Source organism: Podarcis muralis, chromosome 16 (genome assembly GCF_964188315.1).
Source record: "Podarcis muralis chromosome 16, rPodMur119.hap1.1, whole genome shotgun sequence".
NCBI lineage: Eukaryota > Metazoa > Chordata > Lepidosauria > Squamata > Lacertidae > Podarcis > Podarcis muralis.
The window spans coordinates 16215148-16237953 of record NC_135670.1 but is presented as its reverse complement, the minus strand read 5'-3'; the positions used below and the strand labels follow the sequence as shown (position 1 = coordinate 16237953).

The 22806-nt window shown below is 47.8% G+C and overlaps 2 protein-coding genes across 4 annotated transcripts in view; one reads left to right on the top strand and one right to left on the bottom strand.

The window, feature by feature from the left end:
- Positions 1 to 4423: 4423 nt before the first annotated feature.
- Positions 4424 to 7064, bottom strand: LOC114586453 (relaxin-3 receptor 2-like). Its single transcript, XM_028709926.2, has one exon. The coding sequence runs from the start codon at positions 6608 to 6610 to the stop codon at positions 5273 to 5275; it is 1338 nt and encodes a 445-aa protein (XP_028565759.2). The 5' UTR covers positions 6611 to 7064; the 3' UTR covers positions 4424 to 5272.
- Positions 7065 to 7082: 18 nt separating this feature from the next.
- The window catches only part of ANKRD35 (ankyrin repeat domain 35), a 36885-nt gene continuing 21161 nt past the window's right edge, over positions 7083 to 22806 (top strand). The window contains exons 1-5 of one of the 3 annotated variants that reach the window (XM_028709923.2): positions 7083 to 7439; positions 11800 to 11968; positions 19129 to 19259; positions 20699 to 20787; positions 22365 to 22429. In XM_028709923.2, the coding sequence (XP_028565756.2) occupies positions 11930 to 11968; positions 19129 to 19259; positions 20699 to 20787; positions 22365 to 22429 (324 nt within the window). In that variant the 5' untranslated portion in view covers positions 7083 to 7439; positions 11800 to 11929. Of the gene's footprint in view, positions 7440 to 11658; positions 11969 to 19128; positions 19264 to 20698; positions 20788 to 22364; positions 22430 to 22806 lie in introns of those variants that run through there. The other 2 variants (XM_077920020.1, XM_077920021.1) reach the window with 2 other exon arrangements.

Below are 22806 nucleotides of genomic sequence, written 5' to 3'. Positions count from 1 at the left end.
TTCAAAAAAATTGAACTTCCCGTTCAAAGTGGCAGGCAGGTACACTGCATCCCAAACCTGCTATCTCGAGTCAACCTGTTAAATCAGATGCTTTAAAGAAGAAAAATAAGCAGAAGTTGGAAAGAGGTTGGTTGGGGTGTGTTTGTTTGTACAGAAGGGAAGAACGGAGAGATAATATAGAAGACCAGTCCCCGGGTGATTGCAAAGATAAAGGGCACCGTTTTCCATGTTTGTCAGAGAGAAAGAGGAAATTAAATGCTACATCAAACAAAAGTAAAGGAGGAAAGCAAGAAGCGGGCAGGTAATTAGAATAACCAAGTTACTCTTGATTGCTGGTAGCAATTTGGAGCTAATTAGGCCAGGCCAGTTGGAAGCTGGGAGTTGGGCCATTTGTATCTTGAGGAACAGCTTTGGGTCATGATGTTGCGAAGCAATTTGCCTCATCTGGACAGGGCTGGTTACCTTTGCGTTGATACAGTTGTACTATAGTTTTGATAATAATAAAAGTTGATCTCCAGCCTGCCTGTCCCTGACTCTGGGTTGGGGAAGATGTGCCATTGAATCATAGAACTGTAGAGTTGGAAGGGATCCCAAAGGTCTAGTCCAGGGATGTCCAACCGGTCGATTGTGATCCACCGGTCGATCGCGGGGCATTCCTGGTCGATTGCGTGATTCTTAAATGATCCCACCAAAAGAAAAGAAATACAAAAAGGAAAAAGCTCAACAGCTTTGCTGAAGCCTCCCCAGAATAAGCTCAAGAGCTTTGGGTCTTCCTCCCCCCAGAAAAGGTCAACAGCCTTTGTCAATCCAATGAGTAGATCAGTCTCTCGGGAGTTGGACATTCCTGGTCTAGTCCAACACCCAGTAATGCAGGAAACACAGCTAAATTGGAGAGGGGCCCCAAGTTTGGAATAATGAAAAAGCCCCGCCTAAAAATCAAAGGGAAAAAAGAATCTGGGACACAACCAGGATATTCACCCACGGTGCCTAGTCTCTGAGGCAGCTGAAGAGTGAGATCTCTGGTGGACTTTCCTTGTGCCTAATATGTGTTTTTTAAAAAATGAGGAGCTGACTCCACCCGGAGCACTAACACAGCACAGACTGTGGAAATGGAAAATGTGTGGCTGGTGTTTTCTCAATAAATCTCTGCTGCCCTGCCTTTTGACTCCTGTAATTTAATTTCTCTAAACAGGAAGCCCAGATTTGCATTTATTGTGTTTGCTCCAAACTTTATTACTGTGATTTCTCTCCTGTGATGGATCTTTGTCACGACCTTCTCTGGACTGCTCCATACACCACACAGGTTGTGGGCAGCTTATTCGAGGGAATCTGCTTCTGTTTCCCTTTCTCCTTGAGGTCCCCTTAGGCAGCATGTCTACGCCACCACAGCTCAACACTGCCCAGTCTCTGCCTGCCTTGCAAAGAACATGAGGCATGAACCCGGAAGTTCTGTATTCAAATCAGCTGGTGACTCAGATATTAAAAACTCCCATGAAAATTAAAAATCATGGATCATGATGACACTTTTTATCCCAATGCCATATTGTCAACACAGCAACCCTGTGAGGCAGGCTAGTCTAAGATGCAGCAGTCTGGCCAAGGTCTCCCAGTCAGCTTTTCTGACATAAAGGAATTGAACCTGGCTGTTGTGGCAGCCTCTGCTGAGGTGAAGTGTTGAAGAGAATTTGGGTAATAATTAAACTGATTTAAACTGTGAAAAAGGCGCAAAAACTGCCCAAAAAGAGCGCTTGCATTGTGCTTTTATGTGTTAAATGATATTCAGCACCGGTTTTAACAGGGTTATTTATTTAAAACACATTTTTAGCGCCAGTTTTAACAGGGTTATTTATTTAAAAATGTTACACACACACACACACACAGAGAGAGAGAGAGAGAGAGAGAGAGCATGTTTTATTAGTATCACTTAATTTATGCCATGTGTCACCCTGGGTCCTGCACTAAGAGAAAGGCAGGATGCAAATAAATAAAGGAGTGTGTGTGTGTGTGTGTGTGTGTGTGTGTGTGTGTGACATTTATACCCCAGCTTTCCTCCAGGGAGCTTAAGGCGGTCTACATACGTATTCCCCACCTTCCCCACAAAAAAACAACAGCCCTGTGACCTAGGTTAGGCTAAGAGGCAGTGACTGGCCTTCGATGTCACCCAGTGAGCTTTGTGGCTGAGTGGTGGATTTGAATCCTGGTCTCCCAGGTCCTAGTCCAGCATTTCAACCGCTACATCACACTGCAAAGTTTCTTGTTGCAGAGAGAATGAAGTACTTGCATTTACGTCAGGGTGAATGGGTGGGTGGGTGACATATTCACTTCCGACATGGCTGGACGGCAGGTAATGGACTCCCGTTGGAGCCTTGAGGCTTCTGCTCCACATGCAGAGCAGAGACGGTGGGAAGCAGCCCTTCTTGTTGGTGGAAGGAAAAGTTATGGCTCCCCACCCCTCCAAGGAACGTCTCTGGCCCATTCCCAGGGATCGCTTTACCTTTTGATAACAGCGTTTCAGGCCAATAAATCTTGAACTCAAAACAGCCCATAAATCTGAAGTTCAGGCGTGGTTTTGACGTCTACCATCATCCAAGGCAAATGTCCGTGGGGCGGAAGGATCTTCCCTTCTGCCTGGCTGCAGTTCATAAACAAATGTTTATATACTGATTGTATTTCCAGCCCACCTTTTTCTCCAAAGAGCTCAAGGAGGTGTGCGTTATTCTCTCAGAATGCGTGTGCATTCTGCCAATAAATGTGCCTGCTCAACTCTGCCCCAAATCATATTTAACAAAGTGCATTTCCTGCAGCACTGATTTATCTACCTCCACAAAAGTTCAAAATTCGAATTCATACCCCACCAAATGAAAACTCTTTTTTAAAAAGCAGAGGAACCCCTCAGCTGTTCTTGCATGTTGGGGCAGACATTTGCCAACCTGGTGCCCTCCAGCTGTTTGGGAATGCAGCTCCTATGAGCCCCTGAAGGGCTCCAGGTTGGGAAAAGTCCATGGAGGGGCTAAGAAAGACCCTCTAGACTGAGAGTTTGGAGAGCTTTTGCTACAGCAGACAATATGGGGTTAGCTGGACCCATGGGCAGCTGGCCCCCATCAAGTAAATAAATAAAAAACTAACTGAACAATTGCGTCACAGATACGTCTGTTCTGGCCCCCCCCCCCAACATAAAGCCTGGCTACACCCATAGCTGGACCTGTGGAGTCTCACTCAGCAGAAGATAGAAACTTATATTTGTATTTTAAACTTAGACCTTCCCCTTGTTTCTAAATCTCACCACAGCTTGCCCGGGACTCACTGGGAGAGAGGACATGGAAAATACCCAACTCAGGACGTTAGCTCCACTGTCTTTCAAATGGAATTTCAGGGTTGTTGTGAGAGGTGAACATGGGAAGCAGCCTTATACTCAGTCAGTCCATCTAGCTTAGCATTGCCTACACTGACTGGCAGCAGCTCTCTGGAATTTCAGACAGGATCTCTCCCAGTCGTACCTGGAAATGCCAGCAGGGACTGAACCTGGGACCTTCTGCATGCCAAGCAGGTGCTCTCCTGCTGAGCTGTGGCCCTTGGCCAGGGTGAAGTCAGGGCTCTTTCCATGGGACCAAATTAATGATTAACGGTGATAAAGAAAGGAAGAAGCTGCTTTGGAAATTAAAGCCACTGAGGGGAATGTGGAACAAACACTTAAAGCTCTGAACCTGCTTTCTTGGGTGTAACTTCTGTTGTGGGCTTGTTTCCAGGTAAATCTACCTGGGATCTGCCTGCGGGAGATAACTGAAGAGTCAGGAGGGAGGGGAGAGATGCCATTTGAGTATAATTGGTTCACTCCAGACAAGTTTAGCAGCATTCAATGGGCCTACACTGGAGTAAAGACCCCTCTGACTTGGAAGGGGTGTGTCATCTGTTCACCACAAAACCCTCTCAGCGACAAAGGGAATAAATGGGGTTTTTTTAATTGATGGGAAGAATTGAAATATACATTGTGAGGGAAAACTTTATAGCTAGCTGTTTCCCCAGTGTCAATGACACACACACACACACACACACACACACACACACACACACATACACATGCTGCCCGCCCAAGCTGCTATTCAGGGAAATGTTTGGGTACCTCAACTGGGCCTGTGTTTTTCTCTCCACAGCTCCACAGGAGTGTCAGGTGCCATTTAGATCAGGGAAATGGTGCAGTGGAAAGGGTTAAACAGCCCACTCCAAGCTGCCACTCCTCAGGCCCCATCTGGCTTGAAATGACAACAATTTTAAAAGTCAGGACCTCTGATCACAGATTCCCCACATCCATGGTGGGAAGCATTATAATATTGTTGCCCGTCACCCCAGTTTCTGAGCAGTGAGAGATTCCAGGGGTTCCAGGTTTTGTGTTTCCGTTGGAAATGAGGCACAGAAGAGACTGCGGTGTCTTTAGGATATATGGTTTATTTACACATATACAGCCTGAGCCTAGATGGAGGGGTTCACAAGACCCGAAAAGGGTCTTGTTTCTCCCATAGCTGCAACCTTGGCTTCATACAGAAATCAAACATTGCACTCAAAACATTTCTTTGACTCCATCTTGCTGCTTTCCTTTTAGGTCACATCACTGCAACTTAACTCTAAACTCAGGCTTTGGCCTGACAATTTCCAAGCTGCTGTCTCACACAGACACCCTTTGTTTCTCTAAATGGCCCATCACCCAGGCTATCAACTCATCACAGGAAACTAGCCTGGCTTATATTTTAACAGGGGTTAGAAGGATCTCTTACATTCAGCTTACTTCTTCCCCTCACAAACTCATAACCATCTCTTTGGCCAATTTCTGGCATGAAATGCTACAGAATGAGGAATTTGACATAACTAATCTGGCCATAGATGATGACCCTGGGGGGGGGGGTCTCAAGGTATCTTTCTGACCTCCATTTCTAATGATTAGTTTTAAGCAGGCAGGTGCAGGGGCTCAATCCTGCCTAACTATCATAGAAGTCCTTTCTTTTAACCACAGATGCGTAGTAGCAAGAAACACCCTCTGCATATGGTCAAGGGAGCTCTGTTATGGCTTCACAGGTGCCAAGGCTGAGCATCGGCCACAGATAGGGGGGGGGTGTCAGTTCTGGAGACCCTCAGCTCAAAGAATCCCCCTCTAGTTCTATGATAACAAAACTTTTCTGTCAGGTCAGAAAGTGATCACGAACCGGTTTTCCTCGGCATCCAGGAATCCTTGCCCCGGGGTCCTTCAGTAATTGACGTGTTTCCTCCAACTTGCAGAGGGTCACATGAGCATTTCTACCCCGGGGATCAACTCTACTTCAGTAACTGCGTTTGGCTCCTTGGCTCTCGGCTCCAAGATAGTGGAGAGGGTAGAGTCTTCCTTCTCTTCACTGTGAGAGATCTTGCTGGGGTTCCGAGACGGGCTGCGGGGCAGAGCCACCAACATGCCGTCCTCCCAAGTCTTGCGGGAGAAGTACTGGTAGGAAGAAGCCGCAGAAGAGAGCCTCTGGAAGATCTCCTTTGTGGCTTCCCGGAACTCCTGGCGCATCAAACAGTAAAGGACAGGATTCAGGCAACTGCTGCTGTGAGCCAAGCAGGTAGCCAGGGGGAAGATGTAATTGTGGAGGAAGTAAAAGGCGTCCCCCCTGGACACCACTTCGAATTGGACCAGAGCCCCCCAAAGAGTGATCGCCTGTTTGGGGAGCCAGCAGACAAAGAAACATCCGACCACCAACTGGACGGTGGTGGCAACCTGGTTCTGTCGGTTCGGATTGCTGCCTTGGACTTGGTGGGCCTTGAGGAGCTTCAGGAGGAGGAGGTAAGAGGTCAAGATGACCACCAGTGGGACCACGAAGGTGAACACTACCTTCTGGAGGTGGTAGACGCCCAAGAGACGAGTGGTGGGGAACTTGTAGAAGCAGAGTTTCATGCCGCCGTATTCCACCACTTTCGTGTAGATTGGTACAGGCACAGTGGCCACCAGAGCCAAGGCCCAGAGAGCCACAGTGATGCATTGAGCCACACGGGGGGTCATCCTCGAGCCGTCCTTGAGGGCCGAAGCCACGGACCAGTAGCGTGTGACACTCATGGCGGTCAGCAAGAACACGTTGGCATGGACGCTGAGGGTGGTGAGGGAGGGGACAGCCTTGCACATGGCCTGCCCAAAGGGCCACTTGTAGTCCAAGGCAATCTCCGTGGCCCAGAAGGGAAGCGTCAAAGAGAGCTGGAAGTCAGCCACTGCTAAGCCAAAGACGAAAATGTTGATGACCGGGGTGGGCCTGCCCTTGTAGGTCCAGATCAAGTACATCACAAGCCCATTCCCCAGAAGTCCTACTGAGCAGACCACCGAATAGATGAAAGCGATGAACATTTGCAAGCCAAACGAGATGTCTGGCGATGAGGTCAAGGCACTGCCATCCCCCACGAGGTCAAAACCTCCCGTCAACGACCAGTTCCCAATTCTGGGATCCGCGAGGCTGCTGTTCCGCTCAGGCTCCCGGAGTCCGCTTGCCTGCATCTTTGAGCTTGGCTGAAATCCTGCGTTGCCGCGGCGGCTGGGACCCTTGCGCCGGTCAGGCGTGGCACGTGCTGCTTCTCTCACGGCTGGAGAAAACGTCATCCGTCAAAACCTGCCGAAAACTCTGACTGATTGCCATGGCTTGTTTGCATAGCCAGAGCAGAAAGGAGCCGGCCGTCGAATCCTCCTAGGCTGCGAAGGTTGGTTTGCGCAGCGGGGAAGCTTGCAAAGTAGCCTTGAAGAACCCAAAGTCCATTCTTCCAGAACCTCCCGGACTCAGCAGACGAAGAGAGCAGGCAGTTGAGGTCCCAGGTCCTTCAGTCTTCCCCTTTGAGAAACAGGGGACTTCATTGGCATCAATGCCTGTCTCTCCCTGAGTCCAGGCTGGTGTCTGTCCCTTCCTACCTTGGGGAAATGAGAAAAAAGGATTAATTGGCAGAGCTGAGAATGTTCTAACCACGCCTTGTGTGATGGTGGACAGCCCCTCATTTAGATGGGGTGGGGCAGGGTTTCTCTTAGAGGAGGAGGAGGAGGAGGAGGGCGGGGAGTAGAAAGTCCTGGCCTCTCTTCACGTGGGGTTGTTTGAACTCTTTGCTCGGTTATTTATCTTCTCTGGCACACCAAGCTTTCTTTGTGATGCAAACCAGCAGCAGACGCAAAGGGAACTTTGAGTCAGGCCTGACATGGCTGGCAGGACCCTGGACCAGAAGCAAGGGATTCTGGGAAACCTCTGCTGCTCTTATTGAAGGGGCTTTGCAGAGAGACCGCTTCCCAGGGAGAAAGGAGAAGGGCGCATTATCCCTCAGCTGTGCTTCGATGCTGGGGGGGGCTTGCAAGAAAATCGCCTGAGAGAAGAATGGGCCTAACTGAGTCTCTGCAGAGTACCTCTGGGCTACCACAGAATAGCCAGTTGCCTCAGTTTCCCTCACACGTGAGATATTCACAAGCTGACTTAGACTTGACACTTCTGGGGGCCTGGTGGAATGCTCTGTCTCATGAGACCAGGACCCTACGGGATCTGATTTCTTTCTGCAGGGCCTGTAAGACGGAGTTTTAAATTGTATTTTAATCAACTTGTTTTTATTATTGGTTGTTAGCCCCCCTGAGCCCGGTCTTGGCTGGGGAGGGCGGGGTATAAATAAAATATTATTATTATTATTATTATTATTATTATTATTATTATTATTAAGAGCATATTCTAATGGAACAAGGAGACTTGTCATTGGGTCATTAGCTGTGAGCAGGTGGAATTGTGTCAGGCGAAGCTTTCGTTGCCTTTCATACAAGGAAGAGATGAGAGCTGTACTGAAGACACTGTCAAATGTGGTGTAGTGGTTAAAGTATTGGACTAGGACCTAGGAAAGACCAGGGTTCAAATCCTCACTTGGCTATCAAGAAGCTCACTGGGTGCCTTTGAGCTCAGTCACTGCCTCTCAGCCTAATCTACCTCACAGGGTTGTTGTGGGGATTAAATGAGGAGGGAGAGAATAATGTACACCATCTTGGAGCCTATAAATGCTTCCTCCAGCCACCCAAGTTGGGTGTTAGCAGCGAACTGATTCACCATTTTCTTTGCGACATTTAGCTCTGCTGAAAGAATTGCCTCTGGCTGTGATGCTCCAGACAGATAATCTCCCACAGACGCCTCCAGTGCATTCCAGCCAGGAGGAGATGGTGCTTTTGTGCTTGTCTCGGAGGGCGGGCTGTGCATATGCCACAACTGAAACTGCAGCATGTGGTTAGACTTCCAGAGAAGCCCCCATAGCTTAAAAAAAAGAAGAAGTAAAGAAAACCAAGTTCCTAGTCCCTATGGTGATGAGCAAGGCATGCTTGAAAAATGCATTGGAGAAGCGTTTTCATAACATTCAAGCATCCAAGGGGTGCCTGAATGAAGTTGTCTGTCATTAAGTGGGGAGAAAGAGTGCCCTGCTTTCAGGGAAGACTTTAGCATATGCGCCACCGGGGTGCAAAGATCCGCCCTGCGCCCCCAAATTTAGTTTAGCCCCCAATTAATTTTTATTATGCTTATGTCAGACACCACACTTGCACCTTATCTCTTGTTTACAAAAGAAGGGAGGAAAAATTACCAATGTTTTTTATTTGTTCATTTAGCGCCGCCATTATGAATGACAAGCGCCGCCGCTGGCACAGCGCGGGGCATCTTTGGTAAATGAGCATACAAAATCGAAAGTCCTTTAGGGAAACAGTAGGTATACATTTCGGCAATATCTAGGTATATATGTATTTTGTTTTTCATAACAGGTAGATAGTTAAGAGCTTAGGCGGCTTAAGCGGCGGGCACCTGGCATCCCCCAGAATTCGGCGCCCGGGTGCCCTGCACCCCTTGCACCCCCAGGTATAGACGGCCCTGCTTGCATTGCTCATTGCCTCACCCCACAAGGCAAAATAAACACATATATTTAGATGCATACTGGCTGGCTTTTGAGATCTCAGCACAGAATTTGCCAAAGCTTTAGACCAGGGGTAGTCAACCTTTTTATACCTACCGCCCACTAATGCATCTTTCTTGATGGTGAAATTTCCTTACCGTCCACTAGTGCTTGATGGAAGGAGGATTCAGCTTGTGCTGTAGAACCCCCTACCGCCCACCTAGAATCCTGAAACGCCCCCTAGTGGGCGGTAGGGACCAAGCTGACAACCCCTGCTTTATACAATTACAACCTGCAACAGAATGTTGCAGTATATCCTCCTCCTAGCCGGAGTGCTAGGTCTCAGCCAGCCAATCAGAGGACTCCGCTCTTCCCTCTCCCTTGCATTCCCCCTGCCTGTGGCTACTGAGTGTGCTCCATCCTCATTGGATTGTTCTGGGATAAGGAGTTGTTGTCCCCTTAGTATTGTGTTAATAACGTCTGGAAACTTCAGGGTTCCCCCAGGCCCTCGTGGAGGCAATGGACCTGAATACTTACCCCATTATTTACTGGTTTGTCCAATGGGTGTGTGTGTCATCACTGGTCCCCCTTATGCTTATTGGCTATTCCAAGGCTAGCCAGTTTGGTGTCCACCAGATGTTTTGGATTGCTATGCCCAGACCATTCAGCCAAGACGGAGGCACTTTTAGTGGGTCATTCCCTAGACCGGACGTATAGGGTATGGCCTGCTCTTGGTGGGTGTTGCACTCTCTCTGAGGAGCAGGCATGTAGCTTGGGGGCTTTAAGTTGGACTGCTGTGATGCTTTGTATATGTGGCTGCCTTTGAAGGCGGCTCAGAAAATCCAGCAGCATTCAGTTGCCAGATTGTTGACTGGAGCAGGGCAGTCTGAACATATAAACATCAGCCCTGGAACAACTGCACAGGCTAACCATTTGTTTCTGGGCTCAGTTTGAAGTGCTGGTTTTGACCTATAAAGCCTTGTGTGGCTCAAGATCTCAAGGACCACCTCTCCGCATGCGAACCAACCTGGATCCTAAGATCATCATCTCCATGTGCCCCTTCCTTGAGAGAACCACAGGGTGGCAACACGAGCACAGGGTCTTATCAGTGGTGACCTCCCCCCAAGTTGTGGAATGCTCTCTCCTGGAAGGCATACTTGGCATTGCCTTTATCTGTTTTTAGGACTCAGGCTGAGACTTTTATATTCAAGCAGATTTTTGGCCCTTAATTTCATGGCCTCTTTTAGTAGGGTGGGATCAGGAAGTCCTGATCCATTTATCTACATAGCTGTGCTTTTATATTTTTATTATATGTTCTTTTGCTGTAAGTCATTTTGGGTCACTGAGAGAGAAGCCACTAACTAATGTAACAAACACAGAAATCAGTAGCCAGACCTGTTTGATTTCTGCCTGCTATATTTCTATTACAGGAAACTATCCTGTAATGGGACGCGGGTGGCGCTGTGGGTAAATCCTCAGCGCCTAGGGCTTGCCGATCGCATGGTCGGCGGTTCGAATCCCCGCGGCGGGGTGAGCTCCCGTCTGCGGTCCCAGCTCCTGCCCACCTAGCAGTTCGAAAGCACCCCTAAAGTGCAAGTAGATAAATAGGTACCGCTTTCTAGCGGGAAGGTAAACGGCGTTTCCGTGTGCTGCGCTGGTGCTGGCTCGCCAGAGCAGCTTCGTCATGCTGGCCACGTGAAGTGTCTCCGGACAGCGCTGGCCCCCGGCCTCTTAAGTGAGATGGGCGCACAACCCTAGAGTTGGACATGACTGGCCTTCGGGCAGGGGTACCTTTATCCTGTAATAGAAATATAGCAGGCAGAAATCCAACAGGTTTGGCCATTCAGGTGCTCAGCTCAGGAAAAGAAACTTGGAGATTCTACTTTCCAGGATTTGGCTTCAGAAATCGTTATTCCTGCTAGGATTTGTCTCTGTGGGAGGGGGCATTATTGGTTTTATTATGTATGTTGAACTTGTATTTTTACGCTGTGAACTGCCCTGAGATCTACGGATGAACGGTGGTGTACACATTTAATTAATATAATAATAATAATAATAATAATAATAATAATAATAATAATAATAATAATAATAATATAATGTGAAGGAATTGTACCAGTCAAAAGAAATAGTGTCTCTGATCATGGGCAGATGGAACATGTTTGGGATTAGCAGGCTGAGTTTTCATCTAAAGGTCTGGTTCCCTGACAGGCCTGGCACCTGTCTTTTAAGAAACCGAGTGAAAAATTGAGACAGTGATAGGAAGTGTGGAAGTGTAAATACAGGTAGAGAACATCAACACACAGTGAAAATGAGCAGGATTTTGGACTAGGGTGGAGAAGGCCCAAATTCAAACACTTCAGCTTAGCTGCAAGGCTCGTTGGCGGCCTTAGGCCACACACTATTCTCTCAGGCTCCTTTGCAGGGTTGTTGTGCGGACGGAAGAGGAGCTGGGTGGGAAACTCATTGACGCAGCTGAGCTCCTTGGAGGAAGGGTGGCTTCTATCATTTGCGAGTTGCCCACAGGTAAACAAGCTATCATTGAAGGGCTCCGGCTTTTGCCTCTTTGGTGACGGAACGTGAGAAGAAGAAAAAAATCACCCATCATTTCGAGGGAGAGGGCGGGGCGGGAACCTCCGTCCTTTTAAAGTCAGGAGACAAGCGAGATTAGCAAAGAGCGTCTCTCTCTCAGGCAAGTCCAGACCTGGGACTGTGAAACAGGTGTGCTGGGGGTGGGCACCAAGGTTTCGTGCGGTGAGGCCTGCGGGCCGACAGGGCTTTGCTTGCAAACGCTCCCTGGACGCCGCCAGACACCTCTTTGGGCTCCAACAGCCAGCCAGGAGCTTCTCTGGGGCTCCAGCTCCATGGATGTCTCTGCTGGTTCCTCCTTTTCCCATCCAGGCCGGGCGCCTGGGCTGAGCAGACGGACCCGTCTCCTCCCGATCACAGGCCTCTTCTCAGACATGGTTTGAATGTGGTTCACCTCACTCGTGTTTGGACACGGCAGAAAGCAGGAGCAGCTGCTGCAGCAATGAAGAAGATGTTCTCCTGTTCCAGCAATCAAGTGGCGGTGAGTTCCGAGCGCTGCTCGGTTATTAATCTCCGTTTCCGATAGCTTGCAAGTGGCTCTCATTTTGGAAATAAAAGTTTGTGTGGAATAGGCAGGTGGCAAAACAAAGAGTACTCCTGAGCATGGGCAGAGTGCGTTTCCTTTGAGACTATGATAGCACAAACACCCACCCCGCATGCACATGTGGTTCAGCAACAAGACGTAAGGAAAATGGCCATGTGTCCAACTTGCCCTCCATTTCAATGAATCCTCCATTTGAAGGTCTGTCCAGGCCAAGTCTGGCTTGAAGAACCTTAGACAAGAAGAGCAGGTAGTTGTGGTGCTTGTTAGCAGCACCTGGAGAACAGCAGCCTGAGTAGGCAAGCATACAGATCACTGAGTACAGCCTTTCCCACTGTTTAGTTATTATTACATTTATAACCCATCTCTCCTTCAAGGAGTTCAAGGTGGTGTACATAGTTCTTTTCTTCCTCATGTAATCCTCACAACAACCCTGTGAGGTCGGTTAGGCTGAGAGTGTGTGACTGGCCCAAGGTCACCCAGTGAGCTTCATGGCCAAATAGGAATTTGAACCTTGGTCTCCCAGATCATAGTCCAACGCCCTATCCACTAACCCACACTGGTACTATGGGATATTGCATTTCTTTTAATTATCTCTATATTTATATTTATATAGTCATTATCTATATCTGCATTGGTATGCATACAAATTTACCCATTTGAATGTTATGCCAAATGGCGGCTTCTCTTGACCTCTTTTTGCAGCAGGGGCATAAGCTGCCGCCACCCTAGCTATAAGTTTCGCCAACCCAGAGGCTAGTTTCTGTGGGGCAGCGTTTGCCGATTGGCGAGTGAGGACTATGTAAACCTTTGGATGAACCAGTGGGAGACTGTGGAGTTAACTGACTGACTTAATTAAACTCAATAGTTTGAATTGGGTTTTGAGTAAAAGCACAACTAACTGCTACTATTTTGAATTTTATTGTGTTACTATCTTCCTTAGTAGGGACGCGGGTGGCGCTGTGGGTAAAACCTCAGCGTCTAGGACTTGCCGATCGCATGGTCGGCGGTTCGAATCCCCGCGGCGGGGTGCGCTCCCGTCGTTCGGTCCCAGCGCCTGCCAACCTAGCAGTTCAAAAGCACCCCCGGGTGCAAGTAGATAAATAGGGACCGCTTACCAACGGGAAGGTAAATGGCATTCTGTGTGCTGCGCTGGCTTGCCAGATGCAGCTTGTCACGCTGGCCACGTGACCCGGAAGTGTCTGCGGACAGCGCTGGCTCCCGGCCTATAGAGTGAGATGAGTGCACAACCCTAGAGTCTGTCAAGACTGGCCCGTACAGGCAGGGGTACCTTTACCTTTACCTTTTTATCTTCCTTAGTGGGTCGTGCAAATAATGCTTTTGATAGGGTAGGGTGGTAGGCATTGGAGATGAGTTTATGGAACAAAGGGGCACCCCTGCCCCCCCAAAAAAGGTTTGATCTAGAAGGTCCAGATTGGGTAAGCCACCAGCCTCTGCCCTCTTTTCAAGTCTAGAATAATGACGGAATCATGCAGAGATGGGAAGAGAAAGGATCAAGGTGCAAGTCTGTCTGAGCCTGGGATTGTGCAGGCAGCATGCAAGATTCAGCCTGGCAGGACCCGGCTGCCAATTGTAGCAAAGACTCTCTGGAAGGGTCTGCTCTCCTCAGCTCCCCTCTCCCAATTAACCTCCATCTCCAAGGCTCAGTGATGGAAGGGAGTGCAGAGGAAGGAAAAGAGCTGGGCTGGGCCCTGCCATTTAGGGTCTAGGATGCTCCTGACCTCACAGCTCTAGACACTAGTTGCGTGTGTAAACCAGTTTCTCCCGCTGAGGCACCAGTGTCCTTCAGGACAAACCAGTGGCAACCTCTCTCAAAAACTACTTGGCCAGTCTCCTTTTATTGTTTCCAGGGATATCAGCAGAGGACAGGGGCGTTTGGTTTGTGGAGCCAATAACTCCTGGCTGCATAAACAGGCCATGCATTTAATAATATAACAATGTGCAACGTGTGGGTGGCTGTTTCCAATAAAGCAGTGTCACACTTTTCTTGTTCATTTAAAAAGAGGCTCCATTCAGGTTGCCAACGTTTTAATCAATTCCTGTTCCTTAAAGGGCCACTTGGCCTGATGATGATATTACTATAATAATAGGTAATTGTGTCTGTCTCCATGCGACAAATAATAAAAAAAAAACCTTTACTGGGTGGTTTATCCTGATTAAGTTGTGCTTGTACCTTTAAGAGCAAGCATGTCTGCTTTTGTAGTTCTTCCTGGTCAGTTGGCAACCTTACTTCACAGAGGCCTGAGGTATCTTTCAGGGCAAACTATTGCTCTTGTCTGTGCAGAACATTGGGGATATATGACGGCAAGTCGTTTTCCCAGATTCCTAGGAGCAGGCTGGAGATAGGTGGTGCATGAAAGGCACTCTGCACATGTTCAGAGGCACTGTCCTTCATTCCACATGATCTTGATCTGAGTCCTTGTGCCAGTGTGGTGTTGTGGTTAGAGCGTCAGACTAGGACCTGAGAGACCAGGGTTCAAATCCTCACTTGGCCATGGAGCTCGCTCGATGACTTTGAACCAGTGACACTTTCTCCCAGACTAACCCACCTCGCAGGGTTGTTGTTGGGGAATAAATGAGAAGGGGCAGAACCAGCTAAGCCACCTTAGGGAGGGAGAAAAGGTAGTTTATAAATGCAATCAATCAATCAATCAATCAATAACAAGTCCCAGCTCAGATGAGGCCATGATGGGAAGGCTGACACACACACTCAGCTCAAAGCAAAGCATGACCAACTGGAAGTCTCAGCATGAATTCCTTTCTTGACATGAGGCTTTGCTCAGTCTTGCTCCATCCTGCCTTTGGGGTGTATCCACTCCTGGGGACGACTTGCGTTTAGCATGAAATTGGCCCTGAGCAAAGTGACTTCGAGGCCTGACAAACAGGCCTGGTCATGGCAGCTTATCTACTGCTCTGACGTCAGCTCTCTGGGCCGATCTTGTTCTTTGCATGGGGAGACAAAATAAAATTGGGTGATCATCAGCCCTGCGAAGGCACATTCCTTCACTTTTTGACATCTGCACACCTTACCAAAATTTTATTATTGAAACCAAGGGACCTGTCCAATGACTTAGACAGCAGAGACTGAGGGGTTCAAGAAGACCACCAAGTCTTCTCTCAGAAGATCTTTATCCTGGATCCCAAATGGGCACCAACTGCTTGTGTTTTTTGGTCACGACGGAGAGCTCTCTACACATGCTCAGGAATCCTTTGGTTGCCCAAATTGCATTTCCTGCTTATGGTTCCTAGAATTTACGATATCCATTGTGCGTTGTTTTTTTAAGAATAGGAAGAGCAGTTATGAAATGTCGGTACATGCTAACATTTATCTAGAGGAAAATATCTTATAATTTCACCCTGAATAGCGGTGGCCTGGTTTGAAAGAGGACCTGGCTCCTGTGCCTTTAAGAGAGCTGGGGAGAAGGCAGAATTTAAGCCAGTGCAGATTCTCTGTCTGCCCCACAGCTGCCTGAAATGACAAGCAACCCCAATCTAAAACCTTCACTTCTCCAGTAGGTACATCACCCTAGCCTTTCTCTGTATGTGCCTTATGCTCGCCAATGCATTTTCTTTGTTCTTGCAAGGCTCCCATACCTTAAACAGCAGGTGGGTATTTCTGTGGGGATGCAGAACAGCTGGGATAGGTTCTCAGGCACCTTACAGCTTACCAAGAGCAGTTGTGGTGCAATGGTTAGAGTACTGGGAGACTTGGGTTCAAACCCCCACTCAGCCACAAAACTTTACTAGGTGACTTTGGGCTAGCTGCTTCCTCTCAGCTTCACAGGGTTGTTGTGAAGACAAGAGCAGGGGGAGCTCTGCATGCTCTCCTGATTCCCCTGGAGCAGTGGTGGCCAAACTCGGCCCTCCAGATGTTTTGGGACTACAACTCCCATCATCCCTAGCTAACAGAACCAGTGGTCAGGGATGATGGGAATTGTAGTTCCAAAACATCTGGAGGGCCAAGTTTGGCCACCACTGCCCTGGAGGAAATGGCAGGTTGAAAGCAAATGCATAGGAGCTATAGTGGAGAAAATGACTTAGAAATTGAGGGAAATCTTTTAACAAGCACTAGAGCCCTTTAAGCACTTTTTATATGATTTGGCATTCTTTAATTATATATGCAACAGAGCCATCATTTTCAAGGCAAGCCTCATCACTAGCCTGACAAATCTGGAAGTAGACTTGATCAAAATCAGATAGCCCTGGTATTCTTTACTTTGCTATTTTATTCATTCTAATTCATCATTCTAGGTGCCTGTTGTATGCTTTTGTTTTTCCTCTTTTAATTTTCACCTGTTCTTATAACTCTTCTCCCTGTTTTATATTCATTATAAAATGGAAGTAAAACTTTACAAAAAAGAGAGAAAGAGAAAGCAAATCTATTAATAGTCATAATTGTCCAACGAAAGCAGACTTCCCCCTTGCCTTTCTGGGAATGGAGAGAACTGAAAGGTCCCAGATGTATCTTGTACGAGGACTGTGTTTTCCCAGCGTAATTAGAACTTAAGCAACAGCGGGGTGTGTGGCCCTTGTGAAATGTTGCCCTCCGCAAACTCTGGGCGTGTTGCTCCGTCAGCAACGGCATTCAGAACCGGATTGTCTCCAAGCACATTCTTTGCCCATCTTCATGGAGCTGCTGAAACAGATCTACTTAAAATAAAAATCCCCAGACTGAAGGGACAAGTGAACCTTTTAACCAAAAGCACGACACCCCGCAACCCCAAAAGAAAGCCTTAATTTCTTTTCTTTGGCTTGACTTCTGCCTGGGCAGCTGCAGGGCTTTGCCTTTTATATATATATGGATTCTCCTTCATTGGAGAATGGTGTTCTGTCTGGGATTCTTTAGCTGTGATTCCTGCGTTGCAGGGGGTTAGACTAGATGGCCCTTGGGGGACCCTGCCAACTTTGCAATTCAGTGATCTTTGGCAGTATGGGAAGGGGCTCTATCCTGAATCTCCCTCTCTTCTTGCCTTTAGGGGTGTGTGTGTGTGTGTGTGTGTGTGTGTGTGTGTGTGTGTGTGTGCGTGTGTCATTGAACCACTTTTAAGTTTTGCCGGACTGGAGCCCTGTTTTCCTCGGAAAGAAATGAGCTAGAGGCTGCCTGTGAATGCCTAGGTCTCTAGATCCATCTCAACAAAGGCTATCTTTGCACTGCTGCCTGAATCCCTGTTGCCTCCTGTACAGCTTCGTGCCACCTTTTTTTTTTAAGACCTGCGCTTTCCCAAGGCAACTTATTCCAGGGCAATTAACTACAGTATATATTTTCTGGGAAATTTGCCAACCCGCTTGGAGGCAGTGTGTGATGTTGCAAAAAGAATGGCTGTCATGGGAGAAAGGAGAATGGCCGTCGGCCACCTGTCCTGTGTGGGATGGAGCCAGGTGATGAAATAAAAATAACATTTTCCACATTCCTCATTCCAGCTTTGAGGCTCTTTCCTCTTTTATTACTGGCTTGAATGGCAGTTGCTAAGCAACGTGGAGCCCATGGCTCTCCCTAGATCTTCCTCTAGATCAGAAGGGATCTCCTGTCTTCGCTGATTACTAGAAATTTTTGGAGGGTATTCTTCCTGACAATAATAATCATCATCATCATCTATCACTGCATGGTATACCTTATGCCTTTAATGTAGCCATTTCCATTCATTTTACTTAAACATAGAATTGTAGAGTTGGAAGGGATCCCCAAAGGTCACCAAACTAGATCCCTGCAATGCAGGAATCACAGCTATAATCCCAGATCACCCAACCTCTCTTAAAGAAAACCTCCAGTGAAGGAGAAACTACCAACTTCCAAGGGCTCTTACTGTCAGAAAGTTCTTCCTCAATGTTTTTGTATTTCCCCAGATAACATTCATTAACTTAAAGTGCAAGTTGTCATCAGAGGAAACGTTTTGATTAAGACATTTGCTTCAAGTTTAACTGGCTTAAGAATAATTCCCGATTTTCAGGGAATTGTAATGCTGTTGAGATGGGAACATGGTCGAGAAATCACAGGTCCTATCTCTCCACTGAACAACAGTTTCAAGCATTGTTTGGGAGAAGGTTGGTAAGCAGGTGTTATACAACTGGTAGTCAGGATTAAGAGGTCAGATTCCCTATCATTCTTAGAGCAGCCCTCTTGAAATCAGGACGACAGTGATTTTAATGTGTCTACTCTTGAGTATGACTAATGTTGGCTTATACAGTCATACAGAATGCGTTCCGGGAGTCCATTCGACTCCCGGAACCGTTTGAAAACCAAGGCGCGGCTTCCAATTGGCTGGAGAAACGTCCAGCAGCCAATTGGAAGCTGCGGAAGCCCCATCGGGTGTTCAGCTTCCAAAAATCGTTCAAAAACCAGAACACTCACTTCCGGGTTTTGATTGTTTGGGAGCTGATTTGTTTGGGAGCCAAGGTGTTTGAGACCTGTTTAGACCGTGGCAGCCAGTTCCCAACTAGGACTGGGCTTGGTACTTGCCTTATAAAAGCTTTCTACTCTGACGCTCCTGCCCCCTGGACTGAATTCTGAGAAAATTGTCAAAACTTTAATTTTTTTAACCTTTATAAATCAAGCTTGCTCCCACACTACAGAATGCATTCTCTTTTTACAGTGGTACCTTGGGTTACAGACACTTCGGGTTACAAACTCCGCTAACCAGGAAGTGGTTGCTCCAGGTTAAGAACTTTGCCCCAGGATAAGAATGGAAATCGCGTGCCAGCAGCACAGCGGCAGCAAGAGGCCCCCTTAGCGAACAGGTTAAGAACCGTTTCAGGTTAAGAACGGACCACTGGAACGAATTAAGTTCTTAACCCGAGGTACCACTGTATTTATATTTTAATAATGCGGTGCTATGGCTTTTCATTTGTAAAGGGTTATAAATTGATGAGCTGTGGTTCCTGCATCGCGGTGGATTGGACTAGATGATCCTTGGGGTCCGTACAGTTCTGTGATTTGATTCCAGTCCTCCAGAATGGCCAACATCTGTGCTTGCTTTCACCCTTGCTCATTTCAGGGGAGCAGGTCTCTCTTCTAGCACAGAACAGCCCCATGGTAAGCCTCCGACACTAAATGGCCGCTTTCCTTATCACATGACAACTAGGTAGAGAGCTGGAACAAGCATGACCAGAAGCTTTTTGACGCTGTCGAGAAAGGCGACGTGGGGCGCGTATCCGTCCTTGCTTCCAAGAAGACAGCCAAAGCCACCAAACTGAATGCCCTGGGGCAATCTGCGTACGTAAGTTTTCCCTGCCCCATAATCCCTCTTGTTCGCAGGCTCTGCAAAGCCAAGGTGGTCTCTTGGGTAGGGTTGCTAGGTGAGGAACATCCCAGACCCTGAGATTTCAGGGCCCAAACCTGGAGACCCAGGAGCAGCCCCTGGTGATGTCACAGGGCATACAGCCCTGGTGATTCTTCCCCTGCACTCCCACCTACCACTGAGCCCTGGAGACGGAGGTTAATTGGGAGGGGGGAGGAGGAGAGGTGGAAGGAGGTGACCTGGAGGGGAAATTAAGTGGCTGGCCTCCTGCAACATTTACGTCCTGAAGTTGCATTGTACTTATATATTTAGCACATGCAAATTTGTTTCTGTGGGCTAATAAGCACATGCCTCTGGATCCAAGGAAACAGCTGCTTTCAGTGTTGACACCTGATCATAGTATGATTAGCCAGACTAAATTGATGCTTGGTGAAAACTGAAGTGATTAGGAGCCTGAGGTGGAGAAGTTTTAGCAGATTGCATTGCTGGTGATGATTTATTTCACTGTCTAAAGCTGATGATGTATTTGGGGGGGGGGGTGAGAGGGGAACCAAGAATGGCTCTGCCTGGTTCAGGATCCTGCTTTTTCTTTTTTATTGATTTATTAATGAACAAAAGTCCAAACGTAACAAAAATACAACAAGAAAAAGAACCAAAGATTTAAACCATAAAACGTCACAGCCCAGAAGGGCAAAAGTACCACAGCTCCAAAAGGATAATAAAGTATTACTGTATTTTTTGCTCTATAAGACTCACTTTTTCCCTCCTAAAAAGTAAGGGGAAATGTGTGTGCGTCTTATGGAGTGAATGCAGGCTGCGCAGCTATCCCAGAAGCCAGAACAGCAAGAGGGATCGCTGCTTTCACTGCGCATTGATCTCTCTTGCTGTTCTGGCTTCTGAGATTCAGAATATATTTTTTCTTGTTTTCCTCCTCCAAAAACTAGGTGCGTCTTGTGGTCTGGTGCGTCTTATAGAGCGAAAAATACGGTAACTCATAACAAAGATTCCCTTTAGAAAAATTAAAGATCCATACAAAATAAAAGCATTCTCCACCTGTGAGTTCCTCACTTAATGAGAATAAATGTTCTACATAGCCTTAGATGAGCCAGACATTTTCATATGCCGACGGCACTGAACGGCGATCTGATTGCATGAAGAAACAAAACCACCCCATATATCGAAAAATGGTCATTTGAGCTCTGCCCTTTAGATCAGCAGAGTTGGAAGGGACCACGAGGGTGATCTTGTCCAACCCCCTGCCATATAGGAATCTTTTGCCCAGAGTGGGGCTCAAACCCACAACCCTGAAATCAAGAGTCTCATGCTCTTCCGCCTGAGCTACCCACTGGGGTACTTTACGAGACATCCGGAAAATATTTCTTGTCAAGATCCCGCTTTTCCCTCTTCCTTGCAGATTCCACCTGGCGGCCTCCAAGGGGCTCACAGAATGCCTCACCATCCTGCTCTCTCATGGGGCTGATGTTAATGATAAGAATGACGATGGTAGGTGTCATAGGGGGAGCGATTCTGTAACAGGGGAGTGAGTGTGCTTACTGCCCTCCCACAAGATAAAAACCCACGCAATCTCATATTCTTGAGAACGTCTTTGGATAAGAAGTGGGATATAGTTGTTCCAAAACGATGCTGTTTTTCTATCAGTTTTGATGTTACTTTACAGGGCTCTCAATGGCTAACAGCCACAATGGGAATGCTCTGGGATCTGCAGTCGGAAGCAGCAAAGCTTCTGAATCCTAGTTGCAGGGAGCAAGGAAGGGAGAGGGCTCTTGTGCACTCTGGAGAGGGTGGTTGGCCACTGTGAGAACAGGATCCTGGACATCATCATCATCATAATAATTTATTATTTATACCCCGCCCATCTGGCTGGGTTTCCCCAGCCACTCTGGGCGGCTTCCAACAAAACACTAAAATACAATAACCTATTAAACATTAAAAGCTTCCCTAAACAGGGCTGCCTTCAGATGTCTTCTAAAAGTTTGGGTCACTGGCCTTAAAAACAGACTGTCTGTCCAGCCTCTCAGCCAGGGAAGGGGAGTTTGGCTTGGTCAGGAGGACTCCCTGGTCCTGAATGGGGTAACTGTGCCCCTGAAGGACCAGGTGCGCAGCCTGGGAGTCATTTTGGACTCACAGCTGTCCATGGAGGCACAGGTCAATTCTGTGTCCAGAGCAGCTGTCTACCAGCTCCATCTGGTACGCAGGCTGAGACCCTACCTGCCCGCGGACTGTCTCGCCAGAGTGGTGCATGCTCTAGTTATCTCCCGCTTGGACTATGCAATGTGCTCTACGTGGGGCTACCTTTGAAGGGGACCCGGAAACTACAACTAATCCAGAATGCGGCAGCTAGACTGGTGACTGGGAGCGGCCGCCGAGACCATATAACAACGGTCCTGAAAGACCTACATTGGCTTCCAGTACATTTCCGAGCACAATTCAAAGTGTTGGTGCTGACCTTAATATCCCTAAATGGCCTCAGTCCTGTATACCTGAAGGAGCGTCTCCACCCCCATCATTCTGCCCTGACGCTGAGGTCCAATGCCGAGGGCCTTCTGGCGGTTCCCTCACTGCTAGAAGCTAAGCTACAGGGAACCAGGCAGAGGGCCTTCTCAGTAGTGGCTCCTGCCCTGTGGAACGCCCTCCCATCATATGTCAAAGAGATAAACAACTACCTGACATTTAGAAGACATCAGGGAAGTTTTTAATGTGTGACATTTTAATGTATTTTTAATCTTTGTTGGAAGCCGCCCAGAGTGGCTGGGGAAACCCAGCCACATGGGCGGGGTCCAAATAATAAATTACTATTACTATTGGTGGGTCTGCGAGTGCCCAGCAAAGTGGAGAGTGGCTGTTGCCAAGCACCCTCCTTTGCCGCCTTTGATTCAATCCACAAGTAAGCGCCAAGTGCTTTTGAAGCATCAAGGGCAGAGTTACCACTTTGTTTCCGAATCTGCTCCAGCAGAGTCACAACAACGGCACACCCAGCCTCCCCTGGAAGAAAAGGACTTCTCTTCCCTTTCCGCCACCATTTGTCATATTTTGACTTCCCTTTCCTTGTGTCTTTCTAGGCAGCACAGCCCTGCATTTGTCCACCATCGCTTGCCAGCCTCAGTGCGTGAAGGTCCTTCTTCAGGTAAATAGGACATCCGCGTTTACCAGGTTTTCAGCATTTGCCAAAAGCTGTACCATGAAGGTGCCAGGCACAGCTCCGTGAGGAGAAAGTTCCACAACTGAGGGGCCACCACAGAGAAGGCCTCTCCTGAGCCAACACCCCATAGCCTCAAACTTCTGAGGAGGGTGGATAAATATATTTGTTTTTATTTGTTATTAAATATTAAATTCCTGAGCCTAAAAAGGCCTGTAATCAAACAAGCCTTGCAGTAAAGGGAAGGAAAATAGATGGAAGGAAGAGGCAAACTTTTTCTATCCGCCACTGAGGAATTGTGGTCTCTGCCCCCTGATTGTCATCTGTCTGTGTGCCCCAAGCTGTCACCGCTGTTTTAAATAAAG